This window comes from Nerophis ophidion, linkage group LG07 (genome assembly GCF_033978795.1).
Source record: "Nerophis ophidion isolate RoL-2023_Sa linkage group LG07, RoL_Noph_v1.0, whole genome shotgun sequence".
In the NCBI taxonomy this organism is placed as follows: domain Eukaryota; kingdom Metazoa; phylum Chordata; class Actinopteri; order Syngnathiformes; family Syngnathidae; genus Nerophis; species Nerophis ophidion.
In genome coordinates, this window is record NC_084617.1 from 11,676,911 (window position 1) to 11,693,157 (window position 16,247).

General features: G+C 37.1%; 1 protein-coding gene across 2 annotated transcripts in view; it reads right to left on the reverse strand.

Annotated features, from left to right (window-relative positions):
• Positions 1-16,247, reverse strand: part of mylk5 (myosin, light chain kinase 5) — a 256,924-nt gene that overhangs the window by 33,103 nt on the left and 207,574 nt on the right. Inside the window, exons 1-5 of one of the 2 annotated variants that reach the window (XM_061905340.1) lie at positions 15,818-16,021; positions 7,551-7,682; positions 7,227-7,379; positions 2,598-2,753; positions 2,308-2,343 (exon numbers count right to left, since the gene is read on the reverse strand). In XM_061905340.1, coding sequence (XP_061761324.1) covers positions 2,308-2,343; positions 2,598-2,753; positions 7,227-7,379; positions 7,551-7,682; positions 15,818-15,932 — 592 coding nt within the window. In that variant the 5' untranslated portion in view covers positions 15,933-16,021. Of the gene's footprint in view, positions 1-2,307; positions 2,344-2,597; positions 2,754-7,226; positions 7,380-7,550; positions 7,683-15,817; positions 16,022-16,247 lie in introns of those variants that run through there. The other variant, XM_061905339.1, reaches the window with a different exon arrangement.

The following is a 16,247-nucleotide window of genomic DNA, read 5'->3' on the forward strand; positions in this document are numbered from 1 at the left end:
TGATTGGAAACTACAAACCCCCAAAAACCAGTGAAGTTGGCACCTTGTGTAAATCGTAAATAAAAACAAAATACAATGATTTGCTAATTTTTTTTCAACTTATATTCAATTGAATAGACTGCAAAGACAAGATACTTAACGCTTGAACTGGTAAACTTTGTTATTTTTTGCGAATATTAGCTCATTTGGAATTTGATGCCTGCAACATGTTTCTTAAAAAAGCTGGCACAAGTGGCAAAAAAGACTGAACAAGTTGAGGAATGCTCATCAAACACTTATTTGGAACATGCCACAGGTGAACAGGCTAATTTGGAACAGGTGGGTGCCATGATTGGGTATAAAGGCAGCTTTATCGTGGACGCCCCTGCTTATTTCAGCAAGACGATGCCAAGCCACATCCTGCGCGTGTTACAGCAGCGTGGCTTCGTACTAAAAGAGTGCGGGTACTAGGCTTAGAGATTTCACCATCTATGGTCCGTAATATCATCGAAAGGTACGGAGAATCTGGAGAAATCACTGCAAGGCCGAAAACCAACATTGAATGCCCGTGACCTTCGGTCCCTTAGGCGGTACTGCATCAAAAAGCAACATCAGTGTGTAAAGGATATCACCACACGGGCTCAGGAACACTTCAGAAAACCACTCTCGGCAACTACAGTTGGTAGCTACATCCGAGCAACGCGAAAGCAATTTATCAACAACACCCAGTAACGTCGCCGACTTCTCTGGGCCGAAGCTCATCTAAGATGGACTGATGCAAAGTGTAAAAGTGTTCTGTGTTCTGACGAGTTCGCATTTCAAATTGTTTTCGGAAACTGTGGACGTCGTGTCCTCTGCGCCAAAGAGGAAAAGAACCATTCGGCGCAAAGTTCAAAAGCCAGCATCTGTGATGGTATGGGGGTGCATTAGTGCCCAAGGCATGGGTAACTTACACATCTGCGAAGGCACCATTAATGCTGAAAGGTACATACAGGTTTTGGAACAACACATGTTGTCATCCAAGCAACGTTATCATGGACGCCCCTGCTTATTTCAGCAAGACGATGCCAAGCCACATCCTGCGCGTGTTACAGCAGCGTGGCTTCTTCGTAAAAGAGTGCGGGTACTAGACTTAGAGATTTCACCATCTACGGTCCGTAATATCATCAAAAGGTACGGAGAATCTGGAGAAATCACTGCAAGGCCGAAAACCAACATTGAATGCCCGTAACCTTCGATCCCTCAGGCGGTACTGCATCAAAAAGCAACATCAGTGTGTAAAGGATATCACCACAGGGGTTCAGGAATGCTTCAGAAAACCACTCTCGGCAACTACAGTTGGTAGCTACATCCGTGCAACGCGAAAGCAATTTATCAACAACACCCAGTAACGTCGCCGACTTCTCTGGGCCGAAACTCATCAAAGATGGACTGATGCAAAGTGTAAAAGTCTTCTGTGGTCTGACAAGTTCGCATATCAAATTGATTTCGGAAACTGTAGACGTCGTGTCCTCTGCGCCAAAGAGGAAAAGAACCATTCGGCGCTAAGTTCAAAAGCCAGCCTCTGTGATGGTATGGGGGTGCATTAGTGCCCAAGGCATGGGTAACTTACACATCTGCGCAGGCACCATTAATGCTGAAAGGTACATACAGGTTTTAGAGCAACATATGTTGTCATCCAAGCAAAGTTATCATGGACGCCCCTGCTTATTTCAGCAAGACAATGCTAAATAAAAGAGTGTGGGTACTAGACTGGCCTGCCTGTAGTCCAGACCTGTCTCATATTGAAAATGCGTGGTGCATTATGAAGCCTAAAATACTTAAGCTGTACATCAAGCAAAATTTGGAAAGAATTTCACCTGAAAAGCTTCAAAAATTGCTCTCCTCAGTTCCCAAACGTTTACTGAGTGTTGTTAAAAGGAAGGGCCATGTAACACAGTGGTAAAAATGCCACCTACGCCAACTTTTTTGCAATGTGTTGCTGCCATTAAGTTCTAAAAAAAATACGTTTCTCAGTTTCAACATGAAACGGTCCATTCAATTAGATTTACAAATCATTGTATTCTGTTTTTATTCACCATTTACACCCTGTGCCACCTTTAATGGTGTCGTAGAAAACAATTGGGGGAAACAAATGGGAAACCATTCCTAAGGGAAAGCATCACAAAAATAATGTTGGCTCAGTTTCCGGACTTTCTGCAATTTCCCTCCCTGTTTCCTCACATTTTAATTCTTGCATGCAACCAATACTACGTCTCCTAAGCACGTGCAGCTTTATTCTATTAAATAAGGAGGCAATGGTCAGAAAATGTGTCAAAAATCTCTTACCTGTTGCGGAGTTGGCTCGCTTCTTTGGCACGACCTCTGCAAAGAGAGGAATGTTTGGTTACAAAGAATGGAGGCGTGTCATTATGATGTTTACTTCCTTATGTGGCTTTCAGCGGCTAAAAAAAAAAACATATTTACAGATAAGCTTCCCGGCGGACGTTGTGGCAGCCATAAGACAAGCGGCGATGATGCATTTCCCTTTTTTTTACTCCCCCCAAATATAACCTGGATGTCCGGACCAGAGGCCTAGTAAATAATGTCAATTAAAAAAAAAAAAAAAAGGTGATGACCTCGTAGGGAAGAGACCGGACTCTGCAGAAGACCGCTGGTAGGGGACGAGGACGCTGGTGGATTCTCCGGTTCTTGAGGAGCGTGCCGGGGTTTCCCGATTCCCATCGTGCTCTTTGTTGCCTTCAAAGTCTGCACGCCGTGAATAGTTTCAAAGTCTGGACAAGCAGCCAGAGGGAGGAAAATCAGACAACATCATCAAGGGAGATAAGACTGGTAGACATGTTGGGTCCTCTTCCTCTGAGGTATTACACACCCCGATTCCATACGAGTTGGGAAATTGTGTTAGATGTAAATATAAACGGAATACAATGATTTGTAAATCATTTCCAACCCATATTCAGTTGAGTTAACTACAAAGACAAGATATTTGATGTTCAAACTCATAAACTATTTATTTTTTTGCAAAGTAGATACTACTAAAAATGTTGTAGGATTCTGTACAAAAAAAAATATGCCAAAAATGTGAAAGTTAGGTACATCTAGAATTTAGTTGGATTTAAAAAAAAACATCTAAACAAATTCAGGCAAAAATTTACCATGAATTGATTAACGTGGACCCCGACTTAAACAAGTTGAAAAACTTATTGGGGTGTTACCATTTAGTGGTCAATTGTACGGAATATGTACTGAACTGTGCAATCTACTAATAAAAGTATCAATCGATCAATCAATCAATCAAAGAAAAATAGAAAACAAGATATTAGAATTTTGTCGGATTTTGGGAAAAAAAAAACAAAAAACCATACACAAAGATGAAGAAAGTTTTATACAATGATAATTTAGGAATATTCTGTGGAGAACAAAAACAAAGAAACAGAAAGTTCGATACAAGAATTTGGGATGATTTTTTTTCCCCAAAAAAACCTACACAAAAATAATGCAAAACTAAATTCTACTCATTATTTTTAGTGACTACTTCAATGATTATACAAAACCCCAAACCAGTGAACTTGGCACGTTGTGTAAATAGTAAATAAAAACAAAATACAATTATTTGCGAATCATTTTCAACTTGTATTGAATTGAATAGAATGCAAAGACAAGATATTTAATGCTGGAACTGGAAAACGGTGATATTTTTTGCAAATATTAGCTCATTTGGAAATTCAAAAAAGCTGGCACGAGTGGCGAAAAAGACAGAGAAAGTTGAGTAATGCTCATCAAACACTTATTTGGAACATCCCACGGATGAACAGGCTGATTGGGAACAGGTGGGTGCCATGATTTGGGATTTAAGCAGCTTCCATGAAATGCTCAGTCATTCCCAAACAAGGACGGAGAGAGGGTCATCACTTTGTGAACAAATGCGGGAGCAAATTTTTCGAACAGTGTAAGAACATTTTTCAATGAGCTATTGCAAGGAATTTAAAGATTTCACCATCTACGGTTCGTAATATCATCAAAATGTTCAGAGAACCTGGAGAAATCACTGCAAGTAAGCGATGATATTACGGACCTCGGATCCCTCAGGCGGTACTGCATCAAAAACTGACATCAGTGTGTGAAGGATATCACAACATGGGCTCAGGAACACTTCAGAAAACCACTGTCAGCAACTACAATTTGTCGCTACATCTGTAAGTGCAAGTTAAAACTCTACTATGCAAAGCGAAAGCAGTTTATCAACAACACCCAAAAACGCCGCCGACTTCGCTGGGCCTGAGCTCATCTAAGATGGACTGATGCAAAGTGTAAAAGTCTTCTGTGGTCTGACGAGTCCACATTTCAAATTGTTTTCGGAAACTGTTGACATTGTGTCCCCTGCGACAAAGAGGAAAAGAACCAGCTGGACTGTTCTAAGCGCAAAGTTCAAAAGCCAGCATCTGTGATGGTATGAGGGTGTATTAGTGCCCAAGACATGGGTAACTTACACATCTGTGAAGGCACCATCAATGCTGAAAGGTACGTACAGGTTTTGGAGCAACATATGTGGCCATCCAAGCAACGTTATCATGGACGCCCCTGCTTATTTCAGCAAGACGATGCCAACTAAAAGAGTGTGGGTACTACACTGGCCTGCCTGTAGTCCAGACCTGTCTTCCATTGAAAATGTGTGGCGTAGTATATGAAGCCTAAAATACCACAACAGAGACCCCGGACTGTTGAACAACTTAAGCTGTACATTAAGCAAAAATGGGAAAGAATTCCACCTGAAAAGCTTCAAAAATTGCTCTCCTCAGTTCATAAACGTTTACTGATTGTTGTTAAAAGGAAAGGCCATGTAACACAGTGGTAAAAATGCCCCTGTGCCAACTTTTTTGCAAAGTGTTGCTGCCATTAAATTCTAAGTTAATGATTATTTGCAAAAAAAAATTACCTTTCTCAGTGTGAACATTAAATATCTTGTCCTTGCAGTCTATTCAATTGAATATAGGTTGAAAAGGATTTTCAAATCATTGTACTCCGTTTTTATTTACCATTTACACAATGTGCTAACTTCACTGGTTTGGGGTTTTGTAAATTTGAGCAAGATTATCGTTTAATATTTTACCAAATGTATGATAGCAAGTCTTACAGAGCACTTTGAACACAAGGTGGCACCAGAAACTTCACAAAAAAAGAACCGGCGATTTAGAGACGCTCCCTAAACAGCCAATTTTAACCCAACTGCGACCCCAAAAGGGACAAGCGGTAGGAAATGGATGGATGGATGCTGGTTCAGAAAAGGACGAACCCCTAATATGTGTTATTTTTTTTAACTCAACATTTTGGGTTACGTTTTTCAACCCAATTTTTTTGTGTTGAATTGTTTAACCAAAAAAGTTGAGTTATGATAACTTCATGTTTGGTTATTCCAAACTAAACTATTTAACCCAAAAGTAGAGTCATGCTAACTCAACTTGAGCATAACTCAAGATGAGTTATGCTAACTCAATGTCATAACCCAACTATTGGGTTGAATTATTTAACCCAAAAGTTAAATTATGCTAACTCAATGTTGGTTGATTCATAACCCAACTATTGGGTTGAATTTATTTAACCCAAAAGTTGAGTTATGCTAACTCAATGTTGGTTTATTCGTAACCCAGCTACTGGGTTGAATTTATTTAACCCAAAAGTTGAGTTGTGCTAACTCACTGTTAGTTGATTCATAACCAAACTATTGGGTAGAATTATTTAACCTAAAGGTTGAATTATGTTAACTCAATGTTGGTTGATTCATAACCCAACTATTTGGTTTAATTTATTTAACCCAAAAGTTGAGTTATGTTAACTCAATGTTGGTTAAATAATAACACAACTTTTGGGTTGAATTAATTTAACCCAAAAGTTGAGTTGCGCTAACTCAATGTTGGTTGATTCATAACCCAACTATTGGGTTGAATTTATTTAACCCAAAAATTGAGTTATGCTAACTTAATGTTGGTTGATTCATAACCCAACTATTGGGTTGAATGTATTTAACCCAAAAGTTGAGTTATGCTAACTTAATGTTGGTTGATTCATAACCCAACTATTGGGTTGAATTTATTTAACCCAAAAGTTGAGTTATGCTAACTCAATGTTGGTTAATTCATAACCCAACAATTGGGTTGAAATTATTTAACCAAAACATTGAGTTATGTTGAGTTAAAGTTGGGTTATTCCCAACCGAACGATTGGGTTGAATTATTTAACCCAAAAGTTGAGTTATGCTAACTCAATGTTGGTTGATTCATAACCCAACTATTGGGTTGAATTTATTTAACCCAAACATTGAGGTATGCTAACTAAATTTTGGTTAATTCATAACCCAACTATTGGGTTGAATTTATTTAACCCGAAAGTTGAGTTGTACTCACTCAATGTTGGTTGATTCATAACCCAACTATTGGGTTGAATTTATTTAACACAAAAGTGGAGTTTTGTTAACTCACTGTTGGTTGATTCATAACCCAACTATTGGGTTGAATTATTTAACCTAAAAGTTGATTATGCTAACTCATTGTTGGTTGATTCATAACCCAACTATTGGGTTGAATTTATTTAACCCAAAAGTTGAGTTATGCTAACTCACTCTTACTTGATTAATAACCAAACTATTGGGTTGAATTATTTTACCTAAACGTTGAATTATGCTAACTCAATGTTGGTTGATTCATAACCCAACTATTGGGTTGAATTTATTAAACCCAAAATTTGAGTTATGTTAACTCAATGTTCGTTAAATAATAACACAACTTTTGGGTTGAATTTATTAAACCCAAAAGTTGAGTTGCGCTAACTCAATTTTGGTTGATTCATAACCCAACTATTGGGTTGACTTTAGTGAACCCAAAAGTTGAGTTATGCTAACTCAATTTTGGTTGATTCCCTACCCAACTATTGGGTTGAATTTATTTAACTCAAAAGTTGAGTTATGTTAACTCAATGTTGAATGATTTCTAATTAATGTTAATGAGATTAATCCATGGTAAAATTCCCTTTAAGAAAAAAAAAATACTTTTTAATTAAAAAAAAGCCTTTTATGTATTTTAAATGCGACCCTCGTTGAAAAACAACCCAAAAATGGCTTATAATTTTGAAAACACAGATCTTGAGTTAAAATAATACCCTTATAACCCCAAAAATGGGTTGCTATTCATAAAAAATTAACTCCAAAATTTAACCCAACAATAGCAACCGGTATTTTTTTTTCAGTATGTCACCTCTGACAAAGACGGCGGCACAACCGGAAGTCTTCCCCGCCGCGTTTTCCGCCAAGCAGGTGTAGGCGCCGGCGTCCTCCGGCAAGCAGTTCCGCACGACATAGCCCACCCCGTCGCCATTTTGGGTCGGAATCCCGAAACGGGCTGCCTCACCTGCCAAAAGTAAAGGTCAAAGGCGTCAAAAACAACCAGTTCAGCGTTTTTAAATTTTCCAGCATGGCGTTTCCAGTCAAACGTTTTGAGACACGTACTTATTCTACTGAATGGCAAAGTGTCCCTAAACTTTTGAGCCATACTGCATGATTAAGTGTAAACGAGCCCCACCGTTGTGTAACCACGTCACGTTGACGGGTCGGCTCCCCGAGAGGACGCCGCGCAGGGTGATGTCATCGCCTTCGTCCACGCAGCAGTCCTGCAGAGGCTCGGCGAAGACGGGCGGCTCTGCGAGCAGGGGTCCTGCAAACCAAGAAACAACTTACAATAACTTTCAAAATGGTCAAATTAGATTTGATTGCATTTGATCATATTGCGTAACTTGTATTTAAGTGATTTTTTTTATTAATGTCTTAAATATATGCAATACATTTAATGTAATTAAAATTTTAAATAATTAATTACGAGAACTTATTTCAGTGTTCTTATTACTCTCAAGGCACGACAAAAAATTTAAATTAATTTTTGATAAAAACATACTGTACAATATTTTAAGTAGTTAGTTAGATAGCAATTTACGAATTATTTTATAGCAACAGACCGGCAAATTTTAAGGATGATAGTTTTGATAGTTTTCATCTTCAAAACTAGTACAATATATACATTTTTTTTAATTTTTAAACTCGAAAATGCAATTTTGGTTGGAATTTTGAACAGCCAAAGTCAAACTGATATGCTAACAGTTAATACTCTGGCCAGATAGCGTTAAGTAACCAAAAAAAAAAAAAGAGTAAAATGAGCTAAATAAGTTAGCAAAGAATGCTAACAGTGCTATGCTAACATGCTAACAATAGCTTGCTTACAGTAAACACTAATGAAATATCATAATATATGACACTGAGTTGTATGCTTAATAAATTAGCTATAAAAAAAACAAAAAACAACATGCTAATGTTAACATGTTAAAATGCTAACTCTAATTGCAATGTGTCTAGTATCAAAATGTATTACTCTGAGGTGTTTACCTGAAAAATTTGTTTACAATGCCAGCATGCTAAAGCTAGCTTGCATCAAGTACCAAATTTATGAGTTATATACCTACAAAATTATCCTAAAAAGAGGTACCATACTAATTTTAGCATACTAACAGGTATCATTCGCTAAGTAACAAAATATTTGACCTTGAGATGTATTAGCTAAAAAAGAACAACATGCTAGTGTTAACATGCTAAAATGCTAACTGTAAATGAAATGTGTCAAGTACAAGGTTTGTATCTGAAAAATGGGTTTAAAATGCCAGCATGCTAATGTTAGCTTGCATCAAGTACCAACATACGAGTGAGTTATTTACCCTCAAAATAATCCTAAAAAGAGGTACCATACTAACATTAGCATGCTAACAGGTATAATTTACTAAGTAACAAAATATTTGACGCTGCGGTGTATACTTGCCAAATTAGCTAAAAAAACAACAACATGCTAATCTTAACATGCTAAAATGCTAACTGCCATGTGTCAAGAATCAAAATATATTTACTCTTTGCAATGAAAAAGATTGTGGATATCCGCCTCCACAAGCCCAGGGAGTGTGCATTACTTTACCATAGCGTGCAGAGAAAGCGCCAGAAGAGTGCTACCCGACCTTCATCACTTCTATAAGTGCTAACAAAACACAACTTGGACATTCTTCTGTGGTTTGGCAACCTTTTAAAAACTACTGGTTCACTTATTTTACCAGGAAGTGTTGCCATTTGCTGAACTCAGCACTTTTTTATGGGCCTGTTGCACGTTGCAGAGTAGTAACGTAATAAACAAGATGGCAAAAATGCAGCAATAAGACATCACGTCATGAGAAAAAGCTCAAATATTGACACCTATGATGAATAAAACCACAAATATTTGTCTTTAAATTCATATTTTAGCCTGATGATGTCATACAACTATCATATTGATTGATAGTTGATGATTTTATATATAAATAAATAAATGGGTTGTACTTGTATAGCGCTTTTCTACCTTCAAGGTACTCAAAGCGCTTTGACACTACTTCCACATTTACCCATTCACACACACATTCACACACTGATGGAGGGAGCTGCCATGCAAGGCGCTAACCAGCACCCATCAGGAGCAAGGGTGAAGTGTCTTGCTCAGGACACAACGGACGTGACGATATATATATATAAATATATATGTATAAACAAAATTAACAAATAATAGATGAGGTGGACCGGGGTTCGGGGAGGTGTTTCAGGCATGTCCGACCAATAGGAGGCCATTGGAAAGACCCAGGACATGTTGGGTGGACTATGTCTCCCGGCTGGCCTGGTAATGTCTTGGGATACCCCGGGAGGATCTGAACAGAGTGGCTGGGGAGAGGGAAGTCTGGGCTTCTCTGCTTAGGCTGCTGCCCCCGCGACCCGACCTCGGATAAGCGGAAGAAAATAGATGGATAACAAAAAATAATAATGAATAAAACACACATTTCTACAAAACTATATATATATACATACATACAATCATACATACATGTATACCTTCATACATACATACATACATACATATATATATATATATATATATATATATATATATATATGTATATATATATATATATATATATATATACACAACCATATATATACATACATATATACATACATACATATACACCTACCTACATACATAGAGTACATACACATATTTATACATTCATACATACATACATACATACATACATACATACACATATATACATATATATGTACATATATATATATGTACATATATATATATATATTATATATATACACATACATGTATATGTACATGTATATACAGGTATGTACATATTTTTATATATGTACATATATATATATGTACATATATACATATATACACAAACATATACATACATACATATATTTACACATACATACATACACACATGCATGTATGTATATATACATGTGTGTGTAAGTACATACATACATACATACATAGACACATATACAGTAGAAGCATTTAAGTCTCACCTTAAAACTCATTTGTATACTCTAGCCTTTAAATAGACTCCCTTTTTAGACCAGTTGATCTGCCGTTTCTTTTCTTTTTCTTCTATGTCCCACTCTCCCTTGTGGAGGGGGTCCGGTCCGATCCGGTGGCCATGTACTGCTCGCCTGTGTATCGGCTAGGGACATCTCTGCGCTGCTGATCCGCCTCCGCTTGGGATGGTTTCCTGCTGGCTCCGCTGTGAACGGGACTCTCGCTGCTGTGTTGGATCCGCTTTGGACTGGACTCTCGCGACTGTGTTGGATCCATTGTGGATTGCACTTTCACAGTATCATGTTAGACCCGCTCGACATCCATTGCTTTCCTCCTCTCTAAGGTTCTCATAGTCATCATTGTCACCGACGTCCCACTGGGTGTGAGTTTTCCTTTCCTTGCCCTTATGTGGGCCTACCGAGGATGTTGTGGTGGTCTGTGCAGCCCTTTGAGACACTAGTGATTTAGGGCTATATAAGTAAACATTGATTGATTGATTGATACACACATATATACATACATACATATACAATCATATACGTACATACATACATACATACATAAATATATATATATATATATATATATATATATATATATATACACACACACATATATGTATATATATATATATATATACATATATATATATATATACATACATATATACATACATACATATACACCTACCTACATACATAGAGTACATACACATATTTATACATTCATACATACATACATACATACATACACATATATACATATCTATGTACATATATATGTACATATATATATATATATATATACACATACATATATATGTACATGTATATACAGGTATGTACATATTTTTATATATGTACATATATATATATATATGTACATATATATACATATATACACAAACATATATACATACATACATATATTTACACATACATACATACACACATGCATGTATGTATACATACATGTGTGTGTAAGTACATACATACATACATACATAGACACATATACACACATATATACATACATACATATACAATCATATACATACATACATACATAAATATATATATATATATATATATATATATATATATATATATATATATATATATATATATATATATATATATATATATATATATATATATATATATATATATATATATATATACACACACATATATGTATATATATATATATACATATATATATATATACATATATGTATATATATATATATATATATATATATATATATATATATATATATATATATATATATATATATATATATATATATATATATATACACACACATACATATATAAATATATATATACATATTTATATACATATAAATAGATATTGAATAAGTAGCAGGAACTGTGAAAATTCCCAGGATCTAATACATCCATGACTGCAATTAGGTGACAATCCGACATCACAGGATTTGTTTCATTTAATTTCTGGCCAAACAAAAAAGTGGAAAAGCAAAACAACTCCATAAAGTCTCGCCATTTGGCACGGAGTAGGCGACATACGAGGAGGCCATGAGTTTGTTATGAGCACACAAAGCGAAACGTGTTTTTGTTGACCTTTCGGCCGGTGCAACGAGAGCTTTCGACACTTTCAGGTCTGAATGACATCGTTTCCTTCCCAAGAATTTTCTCGAGAAGGATGTTTAAGAAAACAATTATTAGACCACACACCCACAGTATAAGAACTTTGTCAAATATTTACACGAAAATGCATTATTATCTTTTGTATCGCATCTCATTCCACTGTGTGTGTGTGTGTGTGTGTGTGTGTGTGTGTGTGTCTCTAATAACACTGTGCAAACACACAAGTGTTATGCTTTCATTTTAATCCACTGTTTGATTCAAAAACAAGAATTTGGAATCCCTGCAGGATTCCTCTGGCTTTGTTTGTGATTGTAGTAGCCAGCTTTTTTTTTTAATGAAAAATATTTTTACAAAAGTTGCGATATTTTGAGGCTTATTGTTTTTTGTACAACGTTGACTCAACTTGTGATTTTATGAGTTTGTTATCAATGTTTTAAGTTCAGTTCAGTTCATTTGGAACGTGCAAACAACGCAATTACTATGTAGTGCAGCACATATTTCCAGTTCTTTCGTTACAGCATGTCTGAAAAGGAGTAGGAAGAAGAAGAGCTTATTTAATCCTAACCTTTTTCATATCATAGCAGTTTTAGTTTCATCCCATTTTTTTGTTCTTTAAGCTCTCCTTAAAAATATTTCAACAAAAATATGAAAACAAAATAGTATATATATATATATATATATATATATATATATATATATATATATATATATATATATATATGCATACTTATACATACATACATACATACATATATATATATATATATATATATATATATATATATATATATATACAGTGGGACAAAAAAGTATTTAGTCAGCCACCGATTGTGCAAGTTCTCCCACTTAAAATGATGAGAGAGGTCTGTAATTTTCATCATAGGTACACTTCAACTGTGAGAGACAGAATGTGAAAAAAACCCTCCAGGAATTCCCATTGTAGGAATTTTAAAGAACTTATTTGTAAATTATGGTGGAAAATAAGTATTTGGTCAACCATTCAAAGCTCTCACTGATGGAAGGAGGTTTTGGCTCAAAATCTCACGTTACATGGCCCCATTTATTCTTTCCTTAACTTGGATCAATCGACCTGTCCCCTTAGCAGAAAAACAGCCCCAAAGCATGATGTTTCCACCCTCATGCTTCACAGTAGGGATGGTGTTCTTGGGATGCATCTCAGTATTCTTCCTCCAAACACGACGAGTTGAGTTTATACCAAAAAGTTCTATTTTGGTTTCATCTGACCACATGACATTCTCCCAATCCTCTGCTGTATCATCCATGTCCTCTCTGGCAAACTTCAGACGGGCCTGGACATGCACTGGCTTAAGCAGGGGGACACGTCTGGCACTGCAGGATTTCATTCCCTGTCGGCGTAGTGTCTTACTAATGGTAACCTTTGTTACTTTGGTCCCAGCTCTCTGCAGGTCATTCACCAGGTCCCCCCCTGTGTGGTTCTGGGATTTTTGCCCACCGTTCTCATGATCATTTTGACCCCACGGGATGAGATCTTGCGTGGAGCTCTTAAATTTTTTGATAATTGCTCCCACAGTTGATTTTTTCACACCAAGCTTCTTGCCTATTGTAGATTCACTCTTCCCAGTTTGGTGCAGGTCTACAATTGTGATCCTGTTGTCCTTTGACAGCTCTTTGGTCTTGGCCTTAGTGGAGTTTGGAGTCTGACTGTTGAAGGCTGTGGACAGGTGTCTTTTATACAGATAAGGAGTTCAAACAAGTGCCATTAATACAGGTAACGAGTGGAGGACAGGAGAGCTTCTTAAAGAAGAAGTTACAGGTCTGTGAGAGCCAGAGATCTTCCTTGTTTGAAGTGACCAAATACTTATTTTCTACATAAATTTACAAATAAATTCTTTAAAATTCCTACAATTTGAATTCCTGGATTTTTTCCCCACATTCTGTCTCTCACAGTTGAAGTGTACCTATGATGAAAATTACAGACCTCTGTCATCATTTTAAATGGGAGAACTTACACAATCGGTGGCTGACTAAATACTTTTTTGCCCCACTGTATATATATATATATATATATATATATATATATATATATATATATATATATATACATATATATCCCCATGATATATATCATGGGTGTCAAACTCTGGCCCGTGGGCCAAATCTGGCCCACCATGTAATTTAATTTGGCCCTTGAGGCAATATCAATTTAGCATTAGAGCTGGCCCACCGGTAATATACAGCGTCGGTGCCGCTGTAACACCACTAATACTCATACTTGCCAACCCTCCTAATTTTCCCGGTAGACTCCCGAAGTTCAGTGCCCCTCCCGAAAATCTCCCGGGGCAACCATTCTCCCGAATTTCTACCGATTTCCACCTGGACAACTATATTGGGGGCATGCATTTAAGGCACTGCCTTTAGCGTTCTCTACAACCTGTCGTCATGTCCGCTTTTCCTCCATACTAACAACGTGTCACATAATATTTGTGGCTTTTACACACACACACGCACAAGTGAATGCAAAGCATACTTGGTCAACAACCATACAGGTCACACTGAGGGTGGCCGTATAAACAACTTTAGCACTGTTACAAATAATAATAATAATAACAAGATTTATATCGCGATTTTCTATTGTTATATACTCAAAGCGCTCACAGAGAAGTGGGAACCCAACATTCATTCACACCTGGTGGTGGTAAGCTACATCTGAAGCCACAGCTGCCCTGGGGTGGACTGATGGAAGCGTGGCTGCCAGTTTGCGCCTACGGCCCCTCCGACCACCACCAATCATTCATTCATCATTCATTCACCAGTGTGAGCGGCACCGGGGGCAAAGGGTGATGTGTCCTGCCCGAGGACACAACGGCAGCGATTTGGATGTCAATAGGTGGGAAGCGAACCTGCAACCCTCAGGTTTCTGGCACGGCCGCTCTACCCACACTGTGAACCCACACCAAACAAGAATGACAAACACATTTCGGGTGAACATCCGCACCGTGACACAACAGGACAAATACCCAGAAATCCCTTGCAGCACTAACTCTTCCGGGAAACTTCCAGCAAACTGACCAATTAACGTTTTATTCCTGCATTTCCTCTTGCTACTCCAAGACTTGAATGTTTGGTTCATTCATTATTGTTATTTTATTTTCAAATGTATTATTAGCCTGTGGAAAAAATTGGATATTTTGCTCAGAAGATTGCAAATAGAAAAAAAAGACATAACATTTTTATTTAAATTTTATTTGATATGCCGTTGATATTCTTTTAATTATCATTATTATTATTTGAAACTGGATTTTGCATGTCACTATAAAGTTATATAAGCCTTGCTTGTTCAATATTTCATGCAAAACTTGTTTGGGTCCCTATTAAAAGGTTCATTTGCTCAACCTTGGCCCCCGGCTTTGTTCCGTTTAAAATTTTGGCCCACTCTGTATTTGAGTTTGACACCCCTGATATATACAAACATATAAACATAAACACATATATACACACACAAGTATATATATATATATATATATATATATATATATATATATATATATATATATATATATATATATATATATATATATATATATATATATATATATATATATATATATATATATATATACATGTATATGTGCATCTATATTAAATTGTTTTGCGGCTCCACAAAAAATTTGTTTTTTTTGTCTTCCTGGTCTACTATGGCTCTTTCAACATTTGGGGTTGCCGACACCTGACCTAAAAGCTGCCATCAAAATATAAAAACAATAACCAAAGCACCCTCACCTGAGTCTGAAGGGGCAGCGTCAGCACTGCCAGGGACCTTCGCGGCGCGGGGGGCCCTCAAGCGGACCTTGAAGGTGGACACGTAGCTCTGCTGTCCGCCTGCCTCCACGCTCATGTCTGCTTCTCCTTGCTCAGGCTTGACTTTAACCACACACACACACACACACACACACACACACACACACACACACACACACACACACACACACACACACACACACACACACATGGTGAGAACACTTCCTGTGTCTTCACACTTGTGTGTCTGCCTGACCCCCCCAGACCCCCCCCCCCCACCACGCCCTTTATGATCCGGCCTGGCTCCGCCCACCTCCACAGCACCACAAACATCTCCTTATCTGCAGCCCTTCAGCGTGTAAACAAGAGGTGGAGATTTATCTGAAGGCAGCCAAGCCAAAGGTCTCATTGT